The following is a 21,647-nucleotide window of genomic DNA, read 5'->3' as shown; positions in this document are numbered from 1 at the left end:
TACTTAATTATAAATAATTATGATCCTATACCCTGTAAACGCATCATGACCTTCCATACCACAGGGTCAGGTTGAATGATTTATGGTTCCGTTAATAATGCCTCAAAAAAAAAAAAAAAAAAAAAAAAAAAAAAAAAAAAAAAAGGTAAGCTAAGCACCCAAATTACCAACACACCACAGACAAGAACCGACAAGTATGTGCAATTTAGACCATATCATCAGTGTATTGCCTCCTGCTGGCCTGAGTGTGAACTGCCGTAGTTGTGAATTCATTATTTAAACCAGTAAAATGTATTGACCGACGGCACGGTGGCGAAACCCCTCAGTGTCACTGTTACACAGCTTCAGGGTCGAGCCCCGCTCCGGGTGACGGTCTGTGAGGAGTTTGGTGGGTTCCTTTGTCCGATGTTCTGCCACGGTCCAGAAACACGCTGGTACGTGAATTGGTTACTCAATAAGTGCCTAGGTGTGAGTGAATGTGAGAGCGCCCCCTCCAGAGTATATTCCCGCCTTGCACCTGTAGTGATTCCAGGTAGTTTCCCGACCCACCGGATAAGCGGTTACAGACAATAAATTAATGAATAACGTATTGACATTTGAACAAAATATTTGTATTATTCAAAGCTCCCTAAATAGCATTTTATTCACTTTAAATAGTTTTTGCTGTTTCAGATTATTTAAATATATTCACAATATCCTTAAAATGTTCAGAATAATCAAAATATTCCAGTTTATGTTTTGCAGAGAATTTTCCTATCTTTTATATTATTTTTCATTCATTATCTGTAACCATTTATCCAGTTCAGGGTCGCAGTGAGTCCAGAGCCTACCTGGAATGGGCGCAAGGCATGAATACACCCTGGAGGGGGCGCCAGACGTTCACAGGGCAACGCAGACACACACACACGGACAAGGACACTTTTAAGTCGCCAATTCACCTACCAACGTGTGTTTTTGGACTGTGGGAGGAACCTCGAGCACCCAGAGGAAACCCACACGGACACGGGGAGAACACACCAAGCTCCTCACAGACAGTCACCCAGAGCGGGAATCGAACCCACAACCTCCAGGCCCCTGGAGCTGTGTGACTGAGACACTACCTGCTGCGCCACCATTAGTATCAAAGCAATTAGTATTAATAAACTGTAAAACTAAATTTAAACAAACCTGCTGCCAAAATTAACATTGCCATGGTGATTGTGAAATGTAAACCAACCTTGTTTATTTTTGGAAACTTGTCAACAAACCAATAGCTACAGTTTGAAGACCAGTGAAAAAGACTGTTCAATATTTCATTCAATCAATGTTTGCCATCCTTGCAGTGCTTCCAGCATTTGAGTTGCTGCTATGATCTTCAGCACAACACCCCACTGGCTCAATTTACCACTCACTTTGCTCCATAGCCATCGTTATGAAAAAACATTGTTAGCAGTTCAGGCTAATATTTAGATAAACAATATGCATGATTTTTAGCATTAGTAAATCACCAAAATTTCACATTGATGTAGCAACCATACCTGCTAGCGTAGCTCCCTTGTGCTTATCGTTTTCACAGATTGGAAGAAATGTATGGTCACATGACAATTAAAATTAATGGATACATATCCCTGCATTTGAATTGTGGTTTTAACTGGCCCCTCCTATTTCACATTGCAAAATTGAAAAGCAGTTCTAGATAAAGTGGGAGAGTCAACATACCCACTGGCTCATCTTAACCCACGCTTCCCTATTGCCTTCAAAATACAAAAGTTGGGGGGTAAATAAAGTCACTTCACCTCATTTCAAATATACAGACCCTGTGCTGACCTCTGACCCTGCTGAAAGTGTTTACTCAGACCTCCAGTACTTGTCCATGGAGCAATGGAAGATGGTAGCCTGGTCTAATGAGTCAACATTTTTACATCATGTAGGTAGCCAGGTGTGTGTGTTTTACCAAAAATAAAACCAATAATTAAACTTTGACGCTCTGTATATATATCATAGTAAGTTTATGCATTTTCCAGAAAATAAAACTTCTTAATTGAGTTTAGAAACGTAACCAGTTTTCTTTGGTTAAAAGTGTTTTATTCCACAAAAGGACCACATTTAACAACTGGGGCATGTATCAAATATTTGTACTTTGTAAAATAGTAAAAACTTACTGAACATTTCTAAGAAATTCTGTCAATATTGTTTTCTTTTTATAACAGAACATCTGAGTTACTGAAGGAATAAAGTGAGAGGGTTTATCACGATTTGTGGAACAGGCCGTGTCCAGAAACCTTAAATGTTACTGCATTTTCCTACAGACCCTTCTCTATTCCTCAGTCCTGTGTCTGAATACTGGAGGAGATGAGAGAAGCTGCTCAAATCCCACTGAAGCAGCTTCCAGTGAAGGACACATCAGTGTACACTACCCAGAAAAACAGTTACACATTTCAGAGTGACCTCACTGTGTTCAAGCCTAGAGAGGACGGAGCATTCTGTAATTGGTGTATGTTGCACTTGATAAAGAAGGTGTGTAGTTTAAGGCTGTGTGAGTGTGAGGAAGCTCTGCGAAATGACTGTGATTGGCTGTAGGGGAATTAAGGGGTTGATTTCAAGCTAATATTGTGATAGGTTTAGGTTTGATGTTGAATACGTCATCAATTTACACACTCTTTGTTCAACAGTCCATAACTGCCCATGAAGACTACAGTGCTTTCATGTGCCTCACTTCGCACGTTGCCATTTAAAAGAGTTGGCGGATATTGCAGTGTTCTGTGAGGACCACAAAGACCCTGTTATTCAAAGCTCCATGAGAGGAAGGGGAAGACCAACCAGAATGAACAGTTTTATTTATAGTTGTGTGACAAACATGGGAAAGTATAAAGATGTAAATATATTTATCAGATGTGTTCTGCTTAGTTATTTATGAGATGTGTTCTGCTTGTAGTTTGTACAGAGCTACTGTAGAAAACCAGTGTAAAAATACAAACAGGTGCCTGTATATTACACGTCTGTCCCAAATGCAGCGTCTGAAGAAAAATAAATACTTCTGTTTTATAGTCTGTTACTGCCCCCTGTTGGTGATTTGTAACGGTTGCAGTTGTAATGTAATCAATTAACCGGAGTTTAAGAGAGTACCGTTTACAGATGTAGGCTAATACATTGCTACGAGCCTTGCCCAAGAACTCACTTTAGTGTGACTCTATATAACCTCTATATGATGATCTTTCCACAGCATTCAGCACAATGCTGTGATACTCTTGTAAATACTGTGTTTAAATTAAAACATTCATCCATGTGTTTGAGTGTAGGACCCTGCACTGATCCAGTCAGCAGCAACAAGAGCTGAAAACAGGAAGAAACTCTGAGGTGGTGCTGCAGAGGCAGGAAGAGTATTTGGGTCTGGAGCCTCTTACAGAAAGATGCATTTCTACTCCCTCATGAGTTCTTTAATTCTCTCTGTGTTCCTCCTCTGTATCTCAGGTAAGATCAATGCTGCATCATTCCTGTGCACTGGAGGTGTTCTTTGTGTTGTTCAGTTTTCACTGCTTTAAATGTGCTTTAATACCCTTTTATCACAGTGTCGCTTCAGTCTAAAAGACTCATTCTCTTCACTCTACAGTGACACTGATGTGTTTTCTGATGTGTTAATAAGTTCATAGTAAAAGAAGAAGTGTGAATAAACCTATAGACACCCTGTATTGTCCTCTATTGGAGGGGATTTTTCTGTACATGTTTCTGCACCAACCACACAGGCAAAAATAGTTTTTAGTTGAAGGAAACTTCTGCTTTTAGTAACACTGTCTCTGCTGGCAACAAAAAGAGAGACGTCATAATGCATGCGCAGGCATTGAATAACGTGTCTGTCCTTGAAGATTTCTGATCAGTGGCAGTGCTCACACAATAATTGCTGCTGTTCTATAAAATAAGAGACATTGTATTGATGAAAGGGACAGACTGTAATAATGTTCCTTTTATAACAAACAACTGGGCAGATGGAACTCCACCCAATACCTTTTGGAAAGTGTCGGAGTGGTGTTCGTGATCCAGAACTAATCATTCAGCATCATTATCTTGCCTTTCTAAAGCTCTTGGTGGCCAAATACAATCAAATCCAACAGCATTGTACCAGCCTCTAGTGTAAAGCCTCTGAAGAGCTGGAGCTGTTACTGCCGCCACTAAGAGAGACAGAATATAGCAGCATTAAAAAGTAGGTTTAATAGTAACGTGAGCTTGGTCTGTGTGTGTGTGTCTCTGTGTGTGTGTGTGTGCTGATTTAAATGATTATTGTTATTTTACGTGAGACATGAATAACCTTTTTAACTAAACATTGCTAGAGTAGAATTGTACTGTTGTGTTAATTGTTTTCTTCTCTGTAGAGTCTGAGAGTGTGAAGACACTGAGGAATGTAGCTGTAAAAATTGGAGGATCTCTCACCATTCCATGTTTTTATAATGAAAAATACAAATCAAACCCTAAATACTGGTGTAAGGGGAAGTACTGGAGCTCCTGTGGAATAGTAGCCCGTACAAACACAAGAGGAAGAACATTAGTCACTGATTATCCGACCCAGAATATGTTTACTGTGGAACTCAACAGTCTCCAAGCCTCTGACTCTGGAGATTATTTGTGCGCTGTGGAAATCAAAGATGGTTCAGATAACAGTCATTATTTGTACCTGACGGTCAGTGCAGGTAAGAAGTCTCTCTGTGTGAAGTAGAACCTGTTCACTGTAACTTAAAGCTTGTTTGATGGAGGACGTGTTTACAGCACTCATTCTCTGCCTCTTTATTCAGATCCTGCTGTGTCTGTGATAAACAGCAGAGTGAGTGGTCAGGAAGGGGGCAGTGTCAGTGTCCAGTGTCTCTACAGAACTGATTATAAGAATAAACAGAAGCAGTGGTGCAGATTTAGAGACTGGAGCTGCTTAACATCCCAGAATTCAGCAGTGCAGATCAGTGATGATGGGAGAGGATCGGTCAGTGTGGAGATGAGTGGACTGAAGAAGAGTGATGCTGGCTGGTACTGGTTCAGTGCAGGAAAAGTGGGAGTTACTGTTCACCTCACTGTCACTGAAAGACCTACAAGTAAGATCACATCTATCAGAAAATATCTGTTGACCGTCCTGCTGTCACTGTGTCACTAGCACCAGTTTATTTCTTCTTTTCAACAGCAACAACAGCTTTGAGTTCTGTCTCTACGTCTGAGAAAACCAGCATCAGTGAGACCACATTGGGTATGATCACAAAGCATGTGAAATAAACCAGTTAAATAAATTGGCACTAACCCTGACATTCTACAACATTTACGAACAGAAACATGGCAGTAGAATTGATCTGTTGTTGTAATACAACTAAATAATAACACATTTCTTCTGTATTTCATACCTGAATTCCTGAAGCATGATAATAACATTCCTGAAGCATGATAATGAGCTGATGGTGTGGATCTGGTGTGTTTCTACAGCTGAAGTGGTTGAGTCTGTGCTCCTGTAGAATGATTCTGGACACCACTGACACTGTTAGAACTCATGTAGATTTTAGTGCTTTGAGAGAGCAGTGTTTACATCAGTGACACTGTGTCCTTGTTCAACTCTACCAGCTGTATCTTGTATCATATTTTATAACACTGTTATGTATTCAGTTCTGCTCATAAGACACCTCCACTCTACTCCACAAAGTGCAATGTTATAACTTAATGCTGGAAAGAAATCTAAAAATTATATTACATATTAACATTCAACTGGATATTAGCAGCTGCTGTGACAGCCGAGGCCAATTGTAATAAGCCTTTATATAGGTTTATTGAGGTATTTTTCAGCTCCTCATTATATTTAAGTGTCCAGTTTCCTCCTTGGAAACAGGATACTTACATATAAATAATTATTATAATATCTATATAAATATTAATAAATATTGTGTTTTAAAAACAGTAGAATGCATTTTGACTTGTTTTGATTTCTTGACTCTTCTGACAGCTTCAGACACATGTTCTGGTGTCAATGTGTAAGTACGAGAGTTTGTTATTACTTTACAGCACATTTATACGTTCTGAAACATGCTAATATATATTAAAATAAGCCCATATTCTTCACTGGTTCCTTAATTAGTAAATGTACAAAAATATTTACACTGGAACAACACTGATATCAGACTTTCATAACATTATAGAGTTTATCATTTTAAACTGATGTAAGTCTGATATGAATGCTGGTTCACTACTTTATTATCCCTGGTGTGTTTTCTGTTTCAGGGCGTCAGAGTGCTTCTGTGTGGCACACAAATGATTCCACACACACTGTGATCATAGAGCTGTCAAGATTTTAAAAACCTGGGAGAGTTCGTAAACTACTCAACTGCTTCATAATCTCCTGCCTTTGGCATAAATTACTGATCTGTGTATGCTTTAGAACAGCTATAATCAAGACCACCGGCTCAGCTCAGGGTTACTGCAATCTCCTATGATCACTTTCAGCTCAGTTTGTGGAACATCCTTTTTTTTACATCTATTAATAAAAATGACTCATTACAATGTGGTTAAATCCGACTTAAGAAACGTATTTGGAAGGTAAATCTATGCTTTGTTGCTGAGTGTTCTGTTACTGTGTTGTTATTTTTCACCTTTCCAGTGTTGCATTCATATTCATGTGTAATGTGCTTTGATATTTTATATCTAAAATGCTCTAGAAAAAGAGATATATTATTATTGTTAGAAATATTTTAATGTTGATCATTATTGTGTTCTGTTCTGTTGTGCTGAAACATTTATTAAACTAAGTAAAAAAAAAAGATCATTATTAATTGTGCACTGTAAAAATGACCTGCATTCACACTCAGTAGCAGTATAACTCGTGTCTCATCTGGGGTGGGGTATATTAGGCATGTGACATGTTTCAGCACACGTGAAATGTGACACGTCTTCCCTTCTAAGGTGGAATATTTGACATTTACCATTTTGTGCAAAGACAAATGCTCAAATGCATTTCACACCCTCTACAGAGAACATTTCTGCATATTTACACTTAATGTACTGTTCCATATTTATTTGCTGAGCCTCAAACCCTAAATGTGGGCTGTGAAAAAGGACATTTGTTTACCTCAATGTGTTAAACTCAACATTAGTATTTAAGAAAGTCTGGTCTACTATAATAATATTAATAATATTTTTATTAGAAGCATGTGTTAATTAAGAAATGAAACATGAACAAAACTAAAACATATTACGAATACAGTTGCAGCACAAAATCATGGGCCAACTGTAAAAAACTGATAAAAGACCATACAGTGATCAGAGAGAGAATATAAATTGTACTCTGAGGGTGATTCGTAAAACATCCAATGAATTAGAGCAAGGTTGTCAGTAATGCAGATATGACGTACTTACATCAGTGTATGAGAAATACATGTGGGTTTACCGTACTGTTTGGTTCCCCTACTGACCACTAAGATGAGAAATATTTAAAGCTATAAACCACACTAAAGCCATTTTTTTCAAGTGAGTATGTTTTATTGAAGTGCAAGGAAGGCATCTTCAACTTCAACAGTCTTCAACTTCAGATGTAGAGATCTATTACACACACACACACACACACACACACACTGACAAAATCTGATGCCAAAGAGGAACAGTACTATCTCCTGCAAAACATCTGTCCTGAGACAACATGAAGCCCCCTATCACTCACAGCACTTACAGTGTGAACTGCAGAGTCACTGCTTCTCCCTTTGCTCTCTGTTTGACTTGCTTCTGTTAGAGAGAGAAGGAGTGAGTGGTGATGAGTGTAATAAAGTGTAAATTTGATTAAAAAGCCTGAGCCAACAAATACTCACTGGAAAGATTTCTCAATATGAAGGTTATAACACAGACCAGGAGCAGGAGCAGTCCGAGGCCTACAGCCAGGAGAATCCAGATAAGCTTTGAGTTTCCATTGCTGCAGTCAGTTTAGTCACATGACCTGTGTAAGTTATTAATAAAGAAAAGGAGACCCACCATGAAGCATATAAGAGTCACTACCACACAATAATAAATTCTATATAAATCCTGTTAGCCGAAGAGTTACATGCCAAAGAAACTGTTTTATCAGTCAGTAAAGTACAGAATCAATAAACATGTCTCATGATGTGATAATTACTTGTTGTCCACGCTCTTGTTGTTAGTTGAGTGATTAATATGTTCAGCAGTTGCTGCAGAGGAGGCCATTTTTACTGAAGAAAAAGCTGTTGTTCTGCAAGAAAAAAATTGGTGTACAGTGGTGTGAATGAACAACAGGATTCAAAGGCTAACAAACAAAAAGACTGCCCTGCACAAATGGTTTTTTTAATTAGGTAAAAAAAATAGATATGTTAAAGTGGAATTTGTTTAGAACTAGTAATCTAATATCAGAATCAGACCTCACTAATATAGTTGTAACTAAAGGCAATCATGTTTTTACAGCAATGTTCTCTCTAGTGTAAAGCCTTCCTTAAACATAGTTCCTCCAGAAATTTGTCTCTGACCTAAGGCTGTTAGAGCTTACACTGCTAAATAAGGAGAACATTCAGAGGACACATCAGTGTACACTACCCAGAAAAACAGTTACAGATTTCAGAGTGACCTCACTGTGTTCACGCCCAGAGAGGAGAGTCAACCAGGACCAGTCTGTAATTGGTGTATGTTGCACTTGATAAAGAATATAAGGTGTGTAGTTTAAGGCCTTGTGAGTGTGAGTAAGCCCTGTAAAATGACTGTGATTGGCTGTAGGAGAATAAAAGGGTTGATGTCAGGCCAGTATTGTGATAGGTTTAGATTTGATGATGGGTACTTTGATGATGAACCTGAGTGAAGTCCTTTAGAGTCTTTGTTTCGTCGACGTAAGGAAGAGGAAGAGCTTCGCTTGAAGAAAGTTCGGAAGTTAGAGCGAGTGGAGTTGAGAGCATAAGAGAGAAGAGAGCAAAGCAAAAAGAGTCGAGCGTAGAGTCAGAGCAAAGGCAGAGTGCAGAGAGCGAGAAGAGAACCGGCGTGATCCGGGCACACTCTGTTCAGAGGTAGCGCGGTCACACCCAACTGGGAGGTATCCTTCCTTTGATTGGATCCTGGGTCTGAGGCTCACGTGACTTGTTTCACGTTTCAGAGAGAGAGAGGAAAGATACACGTATACACAAAATTGAATAACATAAAAATTACTTATACATACTTGTGGTATAGCATAATGCGTGTCCTGGATTATTAATATGAAACATCTACGTATATATATCTTGGGTACTTTATGATTACATCCCACTACAATATTATGTTAGAAGATATTAATTGGTTTTCTTAATTAGAGACAGAAACTTTCTTTCATGATTGAAACAGTAATACACATCACTTCATTGGTTGGTAGACGTTCATCTGAGGACAACAAAAGGGGCTGACATTAATACAGATTTGCATAAAACAATGTTCTTGAACACTCGTTGCGCTCGGTGTGCAGTCAGTAGGGCGAAACACGATTTCGCAAACGTCCACTTGGGGTCGCTGTTGGTCCATGCTGTTCGTCCTGTGCGGATGGGTTACCAAGAGGTCAACTCGAGTTAAGTCAGCGTTGCCATCTGTTGATTTTCACACGAGATAACGTTTCGCCGTTTAGGCGCCACAGCCATAAAGAGTCCTTTTAACTCCAGTTTTCACCACTTTGTTTGTTCTTCTTTTGGTCTAAAAGCATCATAAACTGGCTTGGTATCTTCCCGTTTCTGAAGAGAGGAAGGGGCCGTGGCCAGGCGTCCTTTGATGTAGGCCTTAGGTGGGTGTGTGTGTGGGGGGACTGCAGGGTCTTTGCACACACGCAGTCTGTGGAATGTGGGGTCCTCTCCCAAGAAATCCTTATTCAGAGTGGAGAGTCTTTATTCAGAACTTTCCATTTCTTTATTTCTTCATTTGGTTTGATCCATACTCCACTACACAGTTGCAGAGAGAAGTGTTAAGGCCCAGCATATTCAGCTTCCCGATCAGGTGCTGAGGAATGATGGTGTTGAATGCTGAGCTGAAGTCTATGAACAGCATTCGGGCGTATGTGTCCTTCTTGTCCAGGTGGGTGAGTGTCAGGTGAAGCGTGGTGGATATGGCATCGTCTGTTGAACGGTTAGGACGATACGCGAACTGTAGAGGGTCCAGTGTGGGTAGGGTTTTGATGTGCCTCATGACAAGCCTCTTGAAGCACTTTGTGATGACAGGAGTTAGTGCAACGGGACGATAGTCATTGAGGCAGGACACAGAAGAATGAAAACAGTATTTCAGAGATAATCCAAAAGAGTAGTCAGAAAGCCAGGCAGAGTTCACGAACCGGAGAGCAAACAAACCCAAGGGGGCAAGACAAAGACGAGCATAAGATAGGTAACTGGGATTCAGGATAGACAGGTATGTAGAGAACGCTTTGTATTCGGATATGAATCACGGCAATACTCAGCATAGACTGGTGAGTGAGTGAAGCTTATATAATGAGAGAAACAGGCGTTCATGATCAGAATTTCGGTGAGTGAGAACAGTGTGGCGTCATGTGACTGTCTGATGCATTCTGGGATCTGGAGTTCTGAGAGGCCTGTGTGACAGTGTGAGATGAGATGGTTAGGTAAAGAGCAGAGAAATTGTAAACTACAGCATTTGGGTTAATATTTGATGTTTAATTTTGTGTGGAAAAAATCAAATGCTTCTGTGTTTTTCTAAGTGCTAATAAATACACAACCCAGAGAACAAATTTTTACACATTTACACACTTAAAGCATTGTTAAAGATTTTTTTGAATGAATTAAACACACTGAATGTGGGACATATTAGGGGGAAAAGTTTGTTAAAGGCAACAGAGTCTGGTGAATAATATTTTGTTAATTTTAAAAGCAGATATTATTCAAACGTTAAAAAAAGTTGCAGCACAGAGTCTTTCTATAGAAAACACTCAAGAATAAATATTGATCAGAGGATGGAATACAGGCTGAACTCTGAGGATGACTAAAGATCTCTTATGGTCTCAACACAGGAAGAATGAGTTTTCAGCAGTGCACATATGACATATTTACACTGATGTATGTAACATACTACAGTGGTTAAAACACCTGCTAAGTTACACTGACCACTATGATGAGGATTCTTATTTTAACCTTTGAAATCAAAAGGACATTATTTTGAAGGGGATACTTTGTTTTGTGTCTTGTTTGCCATTGATCTCTTCTGGCTGTTTGTTGAGAAATACAGCTGTGTACACCTGGAATCAACACAAACAGAAAAGCAACAATGAGCAGAAGCCTGAAAAGTGTTTAAGTTTAAAAAAGAAAAAAAAAACATAATGTGGTGTCTTCTGCCTCACTTCTTATTTGGGTCATCACCTCCAGGTGAGAGCTGTAAAATGAGACAGATTTAGAAGTAAAAGAGGATATAAGCTTTTTCAGCAGCTAAAGTCATGGTCAGACTAAGGAACCTCCATCAAAGTAACACTTACTGTCCTCAGATACATGACGACATCTCACCTACTTCAGGTTAAAATAGAGGTGTGATTCATAACAACAGCTTTATAAACGTTCACTTACAGATTTATATGTGGCATCAGTGGCTACATTGCCGTGGATCACATCAGTTCCCAGAGTCACTTTGGACAAAGGCTGTGGACATTATTTACTCAGGATGAGAAAATCTAGTACTGATTCTGTAATAAAATCATGTTTATATGTTTGTCGATATAGAAAATAAATACTTACCTTCTTTTTCTTAGACACAGCAGTGCACATATCTGCATCTTCAGCTGTAGTGCTCTGTTTCATACAGACAGACACACGTATATATACACACACAGCACCAATGACAAAATCCACAATGATACACAATACTAATTACTGCACTATGTGTTTGAACACTAGAACTCAAACAACATGAAGCCACCCATCATTCACAGCACTTACTGTGTAAATTGCTGAGTTACTGCTCCTCTCTGTGGTCTCTGTTTGATTTGCTTCTGAGAAATGGAATGAGTGGATCACATTACAAAGGTAGGTGTAAAACAGTGTATATTTGGTTAAAAAGCCTGAGTCTATAAAGAAAATGTCAGACTTATACTTACTGGTATGTTTTCTTGATATGAAGCTTATGACACAGATCAGGAACAGCAGCAGTACGAGGCCCACAGGTAGTAGAGTCCAGATAAGCTTTGAGTTTCCATTGCTGCAGTGAATAAAGTCACATGACCTTTGTAAATTGTTCATTAAAGAGACCCACAATGAAGCATGTAAAATTCATTATCACACAATAATGCCTTAAAGCACTAACAGACTGACATCGGATATCCTTCATCTTATCCTGTGTATAATTACAACCACACAATAATATCATTTTCAGTGCATAAAAAACAAAAGTTTTTATATAATGTATGAAATACTTGCTCTTGTTGTCAGTTGAGTTATTTACATATTCAGAAGAATCTTCTGCAGAGGAGGCAGTTTTTACTGAAGAAAAAGCTGTTTTTCTGCTAGAAGCATAAGAAAAAATGTAGCATACAGAGGTGTGAATATACAGGGTGAGTCAAAAGTCAAATGACACCCTTTTATTTTGTTTGATATTGCTACGTTACCTACTTATTCAGTTCAGGGTCGCTGTGTGTCTGGGCACAAATGGGGAATACATCCTGGACCGGGTGGCTGTCCTTCAGAGGGCGACACACTCACACCTATGAACACTTTTGAATAGTCGATTCACCTACTATTGTGTGTTTTTGAGGGAGGAAACCAGAGCACCTGAGGAAACCCACAGAGACATGGGGAGAACACACCAACTCGTCACAGACATTCACCCAAAGCAGGTCTGTGATAGAAACACTAACTGTTGCACCACCATACTGCCCAAATCAAGGAACACTCTAAGCTAATGTAAGATACACCCATAGATGACTCAGGCCTTCAGCAATGCACACACAGTCCACAGGGCAATTCATAATGGAGCATTATGCAATATATAAGGTTAGACATGTTAAAGTGGAATTTGTTTTCTAGAACTAATAATCTAATATCGAAACCTGACCTCACTAATATTCTTGAAACTAAAGGCAATCATATTTTTACAGCAAAGTTCTCTCCAGTGTAAAGCCTTCCCAAGTTCCTTCAGAAATTAATCTCCGACCTAAGGCTGTTAGAGCTTACACTGCCATATAAGGAGAATATTTGCATTTTGTATACGTTTCATACTTCATTTCACACTTCGCACTTGTATGTCTTAGGAAGTGTTGTTTTTCAGAACAGACAATTACAGTTTTGCAAAAGAGTACAGGGCAGAAGTATGCTACACTGACGTGTGAAACTGTAGCAGAACTTCACTACTCACTGATTTGCTGTTATTGACATTTCATTTTTAGTCGTTGTGACACCTAGAAAAACAAATATTAGTTCTTTTAATTTACTAATTTGATCAATTCTAACACAAGATTGTGATCATACCTGATGGGGTCTCACTGATACTGGTTTTCTCAATTAAGGGCATTATAGTTGCTGTTGAAAATGAGAAATGCAATCATTCAAAGCCAAATGTGTATAAGAGATCCATAAGAGATCTACAGATGTACATTCATTGCTGTCTGGTTCTTGGCAGTGTTTTAGATACAAATAATCTTACTTGTAGGTCTTTCAGTGACAGTGAGGTGAACAGTAACTCCCACTTCTCCTGCACTTAACCAGTACCAGCCAGCATCACTCTTCTTTAGTCCACTCATCTCCACACTGACCGCTCCTCTCCCATCATCACTGATCTGCACTGCTGAATTCTGGGATGTTAAGCAGCGCCAGTCTCTAAATCCGCACCACTGCTTCTGTTTATTCTTATAATCAGTTCTGTAGAGACACTGACACTGCCCCCTTCCTGACCACTCACAGACACAGCAGGATCTGAATAAAGAGGCAGAGAATGAGTGCTGTAAACACGTCCTCCATCAAACAAGCTTTAAGTTACAGTGAACAGGTTCTACTTCACACAGAGAGACTTCTTACCTGCACTGACCGTCAGGTACAAATAATCACCGTCATCTGAACCACCTTTGATTTCCACAGCGCACCAATAATCTCCAGAGTCAGAGTCTTGGAGACTGTTGAGTTCCACAGTAAACATATTCTGGGTCGGATAATCAATGACTGATGTTCTTCCACTTGGGTTTGCATAGGCTACTATTCCACAGATGCTCCAGTACTTCCCCTTACACCAGTATTTAGGGTTTGATTTGTATTGTTCATCATAAAAACATGGAATGGTGAGAGATTCTCCACTTTTTACAGCTACATTTTTCAGTGTCTTCACACTCTCAGACTCTACAGAGAAGTCAAATGGTACATCAGTGTTACTCCGACTCAGGAACTGCTTCAGAACTATATCAGAGGAATAAACTGGTCATAACTGAGCAAACACATTTCACCCTCGTCCTAAATGTTATTATTCAGTATCCACTCTGCACCCTGGAGCAGGTGAGTTAATCAAAGTGTATTTAAAGCAGTGAGAGAGTGAAGAACACACCTCCAGTGCACAGGAATGATGCAGCATTGATCTTACCTGAGATGTAGAGGAAGAACACAGAGAGAATTAAAGAACTCATGAGGGAGTAGAAGTGCATCTTTCTGTAAGAGGCTCCAGAGACAGATACTCTTCCTGCGTCTGAGTGAAGTACATTTGACTGAAGTGTTCTTCCTGTTTCTCACCCCCTCCCTGCTCTGCATTGGTTCTGATTGGTTAAAAAATATATTGATTTTTCATTGTGTGAATTAAAAAAGGGAGTAAATCAAATATAATTCAGGTTTAAACTAGTTTCAAGTGTTAACCTATTTCTGATCTAGATATTTTATGTAAATTCAAAATTACTGACTGTGAGAGTTCATTATTCTTATTTCTGTTTTTCCCAAATCCTTCACTTACTGGAGCAGGAATAAAGGGAGAAGGTTAATCCTGATTTGTGGAACAGGCCGTGTCCAGAAACCTTAGTTTTTGCTGTGTTTTCATACGGACCCTCCCTTGTTCCTAAGTACGGTTTCCGTACACATCAGTGTACACTACTCAAAAAAAGTTACACATTTCAGTTTTACCTAACTGTGTTCACAATAGAGAGGGTGGTCAACCATGAGCACATGGTTTAACCAAGCTTTATATTCTGGTTTGTGTGTGTGTGTGTGTGTGTGTGTTATTACAGTCATTGCTGGATCACAGTGCTGCAGTTTGTCTCATTTCTCTTTTCCAGTCAAACGCCCTTGAGTGCCCTCTATCGGCCGTTAGTGCAGCCTTCACTGAGAGCGACAATGACCCAGGATCAGCACAGATCTATTACACAAAACCCTTTAAGAAGGAAAGGACCAGTCATTTTTGTTTACAATCTTTTGACATTGCGAAGGGAGAGGTATTAACATGTAAATACTTTGTTTGTCCTTTTCTATATAGGTTTTATGGTGCTGATGTTATCAAAGTGTAGACTTTAAGAAGAAATTTCAACAATTCTCTGGTTATAGAGAGGGAGAGTAAGAAATGAGGGGAAGGACAGGGGGACTAGCAAACATTTCTGGTCAGTGTTCTATGACTTAAAACAACCTGAATCTTTTTATACTTCAGTGTTTTATAGTCTGCTGCTCCCCCTGTTGGTGAGTTGGAACCGTTGCAGCTGCAAAGTAATCTGGAGTTGAAAAAAGTACAACCCTGCACTGATCCACAGTCAGTAGCAGCAAGTGCTGAAATGAGGAAGAGCTCTGAAATAGAGCTGCTTCAATCAGAATATGATATTTCACTCATTGAGAAAGTATTTGTCTCTGGAGACACTAAAAGAAAGATGCACATTTACTCCCTCATGAGTTCTTTAATTCTCTCTGTGTTCTTCCTCTACATCTCAGGTAAGATCAATGCTGCATCATTCCTGTGCACTGGAGGTGTGTTCTTCACTCTCTCACTGCTTTAAATACACTTTGATTAACTCACCTGCTCCAGGGTGCAGAGTGGATACTGAATAATAACATTTAGGACGAGGGTGAAATGTGTTTGCTCAGTTATGACCAGTTTATTTCTCTGATATAGTTCTGAAGTGGAGGCTCTAACATTCCATGTTTTTATGGTGAACAATACAAATCAAACCCTAAATACTGGTGTAAGGGGAAGTACTGGAGCACCTGTGGAATAGTAGCTCATACAAACACAAGAGGAACATCAGTCACTAATTATCCGACCCAGAATATGTTTACTGTGGAACTCAACAGTCTCCAAGGGTCTGGCTATCTCCGTAGAACCTGTTCACTGTAACTTAAAGCTTGTTTGATGGAGGACGTGTTTACAGCACTCATTCTCTGCCTCTTTATTCAGATCCTGCTGTGTCTGTGATAAACAGCAGAGTGAGGGGTCAGGAAGGGGGCAGTGTCAGTGTCCAGTGTCTCTACAGAACTGATTATAAGAATAAACAGAAGCAGTGGTGCAGATTTAGAGACTGGCGCTGCTTAACATCCCAGAATCCAGCAGTGCAGATCAGTGATGATGGGAGAGGAGCGGTCAGTGTGGAGATGAGTGGACTGAAGAAAAGTGATGCTGGCTGGTACTGGTTCAGTGCAGGAGAAGTGGGAGTTACTGTTCACCTCACTGTCACTGAAAGACCTACAAGTAAGATCACATCTGTCAGAAACACTGCCCATATCTGCTGACCGTCCTGCTGTAAGATTATCGCATTAACATATTTTCTCTGATTTTCATCTGTCAGCAACACCTCTGAATTACAGACAGAAAACCGAAGACACTGTAATAACTCAAGGTAAATTTACAGATATTTCTGAAAATTTCAGTAAATAGTGGAAGATAAAGTAAAGGGCATCATGTGATGAAACACAGCTCCAGGGCCCTTTGATAATGGGCTGATGGTGTGGATCAGATTTGTTTAGGGAACAGTTGAAGTGGTTATGTTGAAGTGTAGGTTACACCACTGACACTATTAGAAATCATGTAGATTTTAGTGCTTTAAGAGAGCAGTGATTCACATCAGTGACATTCTGTCCTCATTCAACTGTAAAGGAGCAGTTATCACTTTCTGTATCCTGATTATATAACACTATTATATAATTATATAGCACTGTTATACGTATAAAATTACTGTAACACTAAAAATACTTAAAGAATATCACTTTACTAAAACGAAGGTAAAATAGCACCTGCTGTCCCTTCGGGGGGGGGGGGGGGTCGAAGGGACAGCAGGTGCAGAATGGTGCAGCAGAGGTCCTTGTTGTAGCTGCAGGGCAGCACGGGAAAAGGTGAACCGGCTCGTCTGTGGGATTGGCTCGCCATCACATCATGGAATGATCCAAATCGCATCAAGCGACACAATTAAAATAAAAACAAGGAAAAATAAACTTGACGTGTCAACGACAGCGTCATAAATCACAATGAGTTTTCAATTAATCACAACTCACAACTTGTTAGCATTTTTTTTAACATTAACCATGTTTCCAATTGAATGAAGAGTCGTTTAACGCTACTCTTAAGAGTTTAAACATTCACAATTTCACTCACATTCTTAATAAAATTTACAGTATAACAATCACATTTTAATCACACTTAGGAACATTTTGCTCTCACTAAACTCATGAAACTGCAAATTAACCATAGACAGAGAAAACAGTTTGCTCACCGATCTCACAAGAGGACAGCGCAGCAGCACAAAAATGGCGCCGCCTCTAATCCAACTCTCTTTTTCAGCAAATCTCAGTCTCCTTTGTTCAATAAGCCCGCTCAACACTGAAACTGCGGCCGGAAAAGAAAGAGCAAGGCCCGCACTTGGAGGCAAAAGCAGTGGGCGGGACAATGCGCCGTTTGGCAGCATCCCATTGGCTAAGAGCGATACTAACTCTTTAATTGCCGACCATGACGATAATTCACTATAAACAAAACACAACTATTAACCAACAACTCTTTTTGTGTTTTACAAGATCAAAAAGAATTTTTTTAGTTACAACCATAGTTAACTGTGGATTACATTACTCCCGAAATCAATGCCTGAAAATGCAATTTTTCAAATTATTGCTACAACATCAAAACATCAAAGACTTAAGAAGCTGTAGTGAAAGCAGAGGCCTGTTGTAAAAAGCCATTATAAATGTTTGTGAAGGTTTATTTCAGCTTCTTATAAATAGCTTTTTTAAGGGTCCTGTTTCCTTCTCAGCACTTCAGTAAAGGATAACTCTGATTTCTTATGTTTACTGCAACAGTTATGACAACACTTTTCAGTGTCAGACAAACTGAGGACATTCCAGGACCGTTCACAAACACTCTGTGATCAACCAAATCTGAACCTGTAATAAATATACAGGGTGAGTCAAAATCTCAAGACACCTTTTTATTTCAGAAACAAAAGGGAAAGTGGGATTTCTGAATACCCCAGCAAGTAATGTGTGAGGAGGCCTATGTTTTCGGTTATGGCCGGAACATGGCTGCCATCTTGAAAGCTACCATATTGCCATGTAGTGGAGAATGGATTCAGATCAAGAAATGAAAAAAAAAAATGCTAAGATTCAAACTGTGACTTTCTTTTATCAAGACCTCACATTCCACAGAATGCCTGTATGCTAGCAGCCACCTACACACCTAGTCTGTCGAAGATTGAAAGACTATAAAAACACCCTTCGTCAGTGACCCTGAGATGCTCAAAGAAGAATCCAGACTGAAACTAAGTGGTTCTCCCAATTTTATGACTCCAGAAAGCATCATTAAATCAACATAATGCAAATAGAGCCTTGAGAACTTCGTCATAAGAACTCACCACATGTGGAGACCCTAAGACACCCCCAGCATTTTATCACCCTCCAGCGTCGGACTGTCGATCACTTATCTTATCGCAAAATCAGCAGATGACCCCGAGGACTGCGCTAATAGTGAACTGTCCACCCGAGTTCAACCCAGACGGACAGCATGGACCAACAGTGCCCCCCAAGTGGACATTTGCGAAATCATATGCCACCCGAAACATTCTCTCTCACTCTCTCTCTCTATTAATGTTTATCCTCTGTTATTCTCAGGTGAATATATACTAACCGTGAATAGAATAACATGAATCAGGGTAATATCATGTAAACTGATTAATTTCCCAGTTTAAAAGAATGTTAATTAATCTCTAATAACTAGAATAGTTGGGGTAATTACATCAGTATACTCAAAATGATATATTCAAGTATATACAAAGTATTGATTCTAGGATATTTGATTTTTGTCAAAACGTAAGTCATTTTTACTTCTCTGGGAACTTGAGACGGTCACGTGTACTCCCCAAACCCAGGAACCAATCAGAGAACGGCGACCTCCCAAGTGGGCGTAAGAGCGCCACCTCTTCAACCTCTTCGCTCTTCCGCTTTTTACCTCTTGTTCACTTCTGAACTTTTTCCGCTTCTCCTTTTTTCTGAAGCTGATGGAGCCGACTCTCAAGAAGACTCTTAAAAGACTGATCTTCATGCGAACTAACAGGGGACACCTTGGGTGAGTTAGCATTGCTCAATATAGAAATTAAACAGCGGAAGTTCAATTAATAGCTCTGTTAGTAACTTTCAACTTTTATTTTGTGTTCTTCGTTTTTTTGTAGCCCATGCAGTCAAAGTTTAATTTTATGACTGATCAAAGCAGGTGAAGCTTATTTTGGCCAGAATAAGAGCCACCGCTGAAATTAGTTGAAAATTTGAAATTAGTATTAGTTACTTACTTCGGAGGACACCGCTTCTGTGAATTAAGGAAACAGAGAGCTTTTATTTTGACGCCTCTTCCTTCCGGAAGAGAATCCCAATCAGAACAGCGAGCCAGAGGAAATTTTTCAACTGACGTCACAACACTCTGAGGGCACCTGAAGTGGCCTGCCTCATAAGTGACGACTCCTGAGCGAACCCAGCCTCAGCACTCCCACTGAGAGAACTGCAGGAGCCAGGCTTGGCCTCTCTCCAATCACCTCAACGTGCTACTGTACCCATCGATTGGTGGATTTGCGACAAGAGTAAAAGAGCTCATACAATCCTCATTTTCAGAAGCTGATGTCTAATGAAGTCTCTTGATAAATTAACATATTAATTCAATTTCATTTAGTGACACATATTAGTCACAAGTCATATAGCCTTGCCAATTATTAAAATCACGATGGTTTCATCTGCATTGATCCCATTGAGATTTTGATGATTATGCTATGTTTATCAGCTTATTATTAGTCCTCTTAATAAAGTATTCCTTGATTTGAAATAGTACAGTGTGTGGAGTCTATTCCTAAAAGTCTGAAAATCCTGAAACTCACCCCTAGCGTTGACAGTATTTCAATCTCTGATAAATTGTTAATATTGTTGTTATCTAAATTCAGTAATAATAATAATTATTATCATTATTATAAGTGATAATCACCATTAAGCATAACTAATTCAAATACTGTTATCACGCTACTGCCGTAAGGCCTAATTTTTCCGAATTGTCCAATGGGAATTTGGTCATGTAGCATTTCAAAGAAGACCAGAATTGCTTCAGAAATTGATTTCCGCAATCATATTTTCAATATCTCTTTTGGTTCAAAACAAATAAACCCTGAAATTTAAAAAAAATTGTTGTTCATTACAGGCTTGCAACCAGACAATGACAAATGCTCAGCACCATCTTTGGTCAGATGGATGGTCACAATGTTTCCTGTAGCATTGTCAGGTAGCGCTGAGCATTTAGGGTTTGGTCGTGCCTATAACGAACACCAAAAGTTATGACCAGCAATCGGTTTCTGAGACAATTCTGGTCTTCTATGATATTTTAAATGACCACTTTCCCATTGGAAAGATTGTCCTTGTTCCAATATGGTGGCTTTCAAGGTGGAAGCCATGTTCCTCACCCATTACTTGCTTGGGTATTCAGATATGTCATTTTCCCTTTCATTTCTGAAATAAAAGAGCACCTTTTGACTTTTGACTCACCTCTGTATAATATTTCTTTAAAAATGAGATGTTTGTGTATTCAAACTATAGACTTATAATTACTCTGGCTGCATTCTGTCTGTGTCAATGACAAAATGACAAAAGCTTTATTTCTTGATTCTCCACAGCAGCAGAGAAACATTCACACACGTAAGTACGAACACAAGTGAAAACACAATAAGAGGGTCAGTGTTGGTCAGTACAGTGCTGTTTCAACATGCGCCATGGTCCTGGAGCTATCGGAAGTTTTAAAAGCTGGAACATTTTTTGCAGTAAGCAGTAATTTTAAAAATCATGTTTAAATCTTTAGATCGACTGCTTACTGATCCATTTATGCTTCATATTAGTTATAATCAAGACCAGTGGCTCAGTTCAGGCTTAATGCAATCTCCTATGATCTCTTACAGTTGGTGGAAGATTCTTTATAGGTTTATAGAAAACTCATACTTTAATTTTAAGATTGCTATTGCTATAGAAATAAAGATTTACTATGATTGATACTAGTATTTTTATTTTCATTAGTTGTTCTGTCGTTTTTAATATTCTTGTGATAAAAAAATTATTAAAAGCTATTTAAACTATCACAGCTTTTATTATTGTGCACTGTGAACTGTGACCTGTGTTTATACTTAGTAGCAGTGGAGCTTTATTTCATCAAGTGGTGATATAATGTAGGCAGCAAGTGAAGTCTGGTAATATGTGATGTCTACATTTGTATGCAAAATTAGTAGTTTTTTCTTTCAAGTAAAATACACACCCTCTACAGACAAC

General features: G+C 39.1%; 1 protein-coding gene and 2 long non-coding RNA genes across 3 annotated transcripts; 1 reads left to right on the top strand and 2 right to left on the bottom strand.

The window, feature by feature from the left end:
• The first annotated feature begins 1,860 nt into the window (after positions 1-1,860).
• Positions 1,861-5,113, top strand: LOC136678534 (polymeric immunoglobulin receptor-like). The gene is made up of 3 exons (XM_066656582.1): positions 1,861-1,870; positions 4,347-4,661; positions 4,764-5,113. Exons 1-3 carry the CDS (start codon positions 1,861-1,863, stop codon positions 5,111-5,113), a joined length of 675 nt encoding a protein of 224 aa, XP_066512679.1.
• A 2,176-nt stretch (positions 5,114-7,289) lies between these two features.
• LOC136677709 (uncharacterized) lies at positions 7,290-8,602 on the bottom strand. Its single transcript, XR_010796411.1, has 3 exons — positions 8,099-8,602; positions 7,797-7,921; positions 7,290-7,713 (listed from the first exon to the last, which is right to left on the bottom strand). It is a non-coding gene; the product is annotated as an uncharacterized lncRNA (long non-coding RNA).
• A 3,745-nt stretch (positions 8,603-12,347) lies between these two features.
• Positions 12,348-13,328, bottom strand: LOC136679793 (uncharacterized). The gene is made up of 3 exons (XR_010796588.1): positions 13,285-13,328; positions 12,543-12,701; positions 12,348-12,436 (listed from the first exon to the last, which is right to left on the bottom strand). It is a non-coding gene; the product is annotated as an uncharacterized lncRNA (long non-coding RNA).
• Positions 13,329-21,647: the final 8,319 nt, after the last annotated feature.

This window comes from Hoplias malabaricus, chromosome Y (assembly GCF_029633855.1).
Source record: "Hoplias malabaricus isolate fHopMal1 chromosome Y, fHopMal1.hap1, whole genome shotgun sequence".
NCBI lineage: Eukaryota > Metazoa > Chordata > Actinopteri > Characiformes > Erythrinidae > Hoplias > Hoplias malabaricus.
Note: the sequence above shows the minus strand (reverse complement) of the source record. Positions and strands in the feature narration are given on the sequence as shown.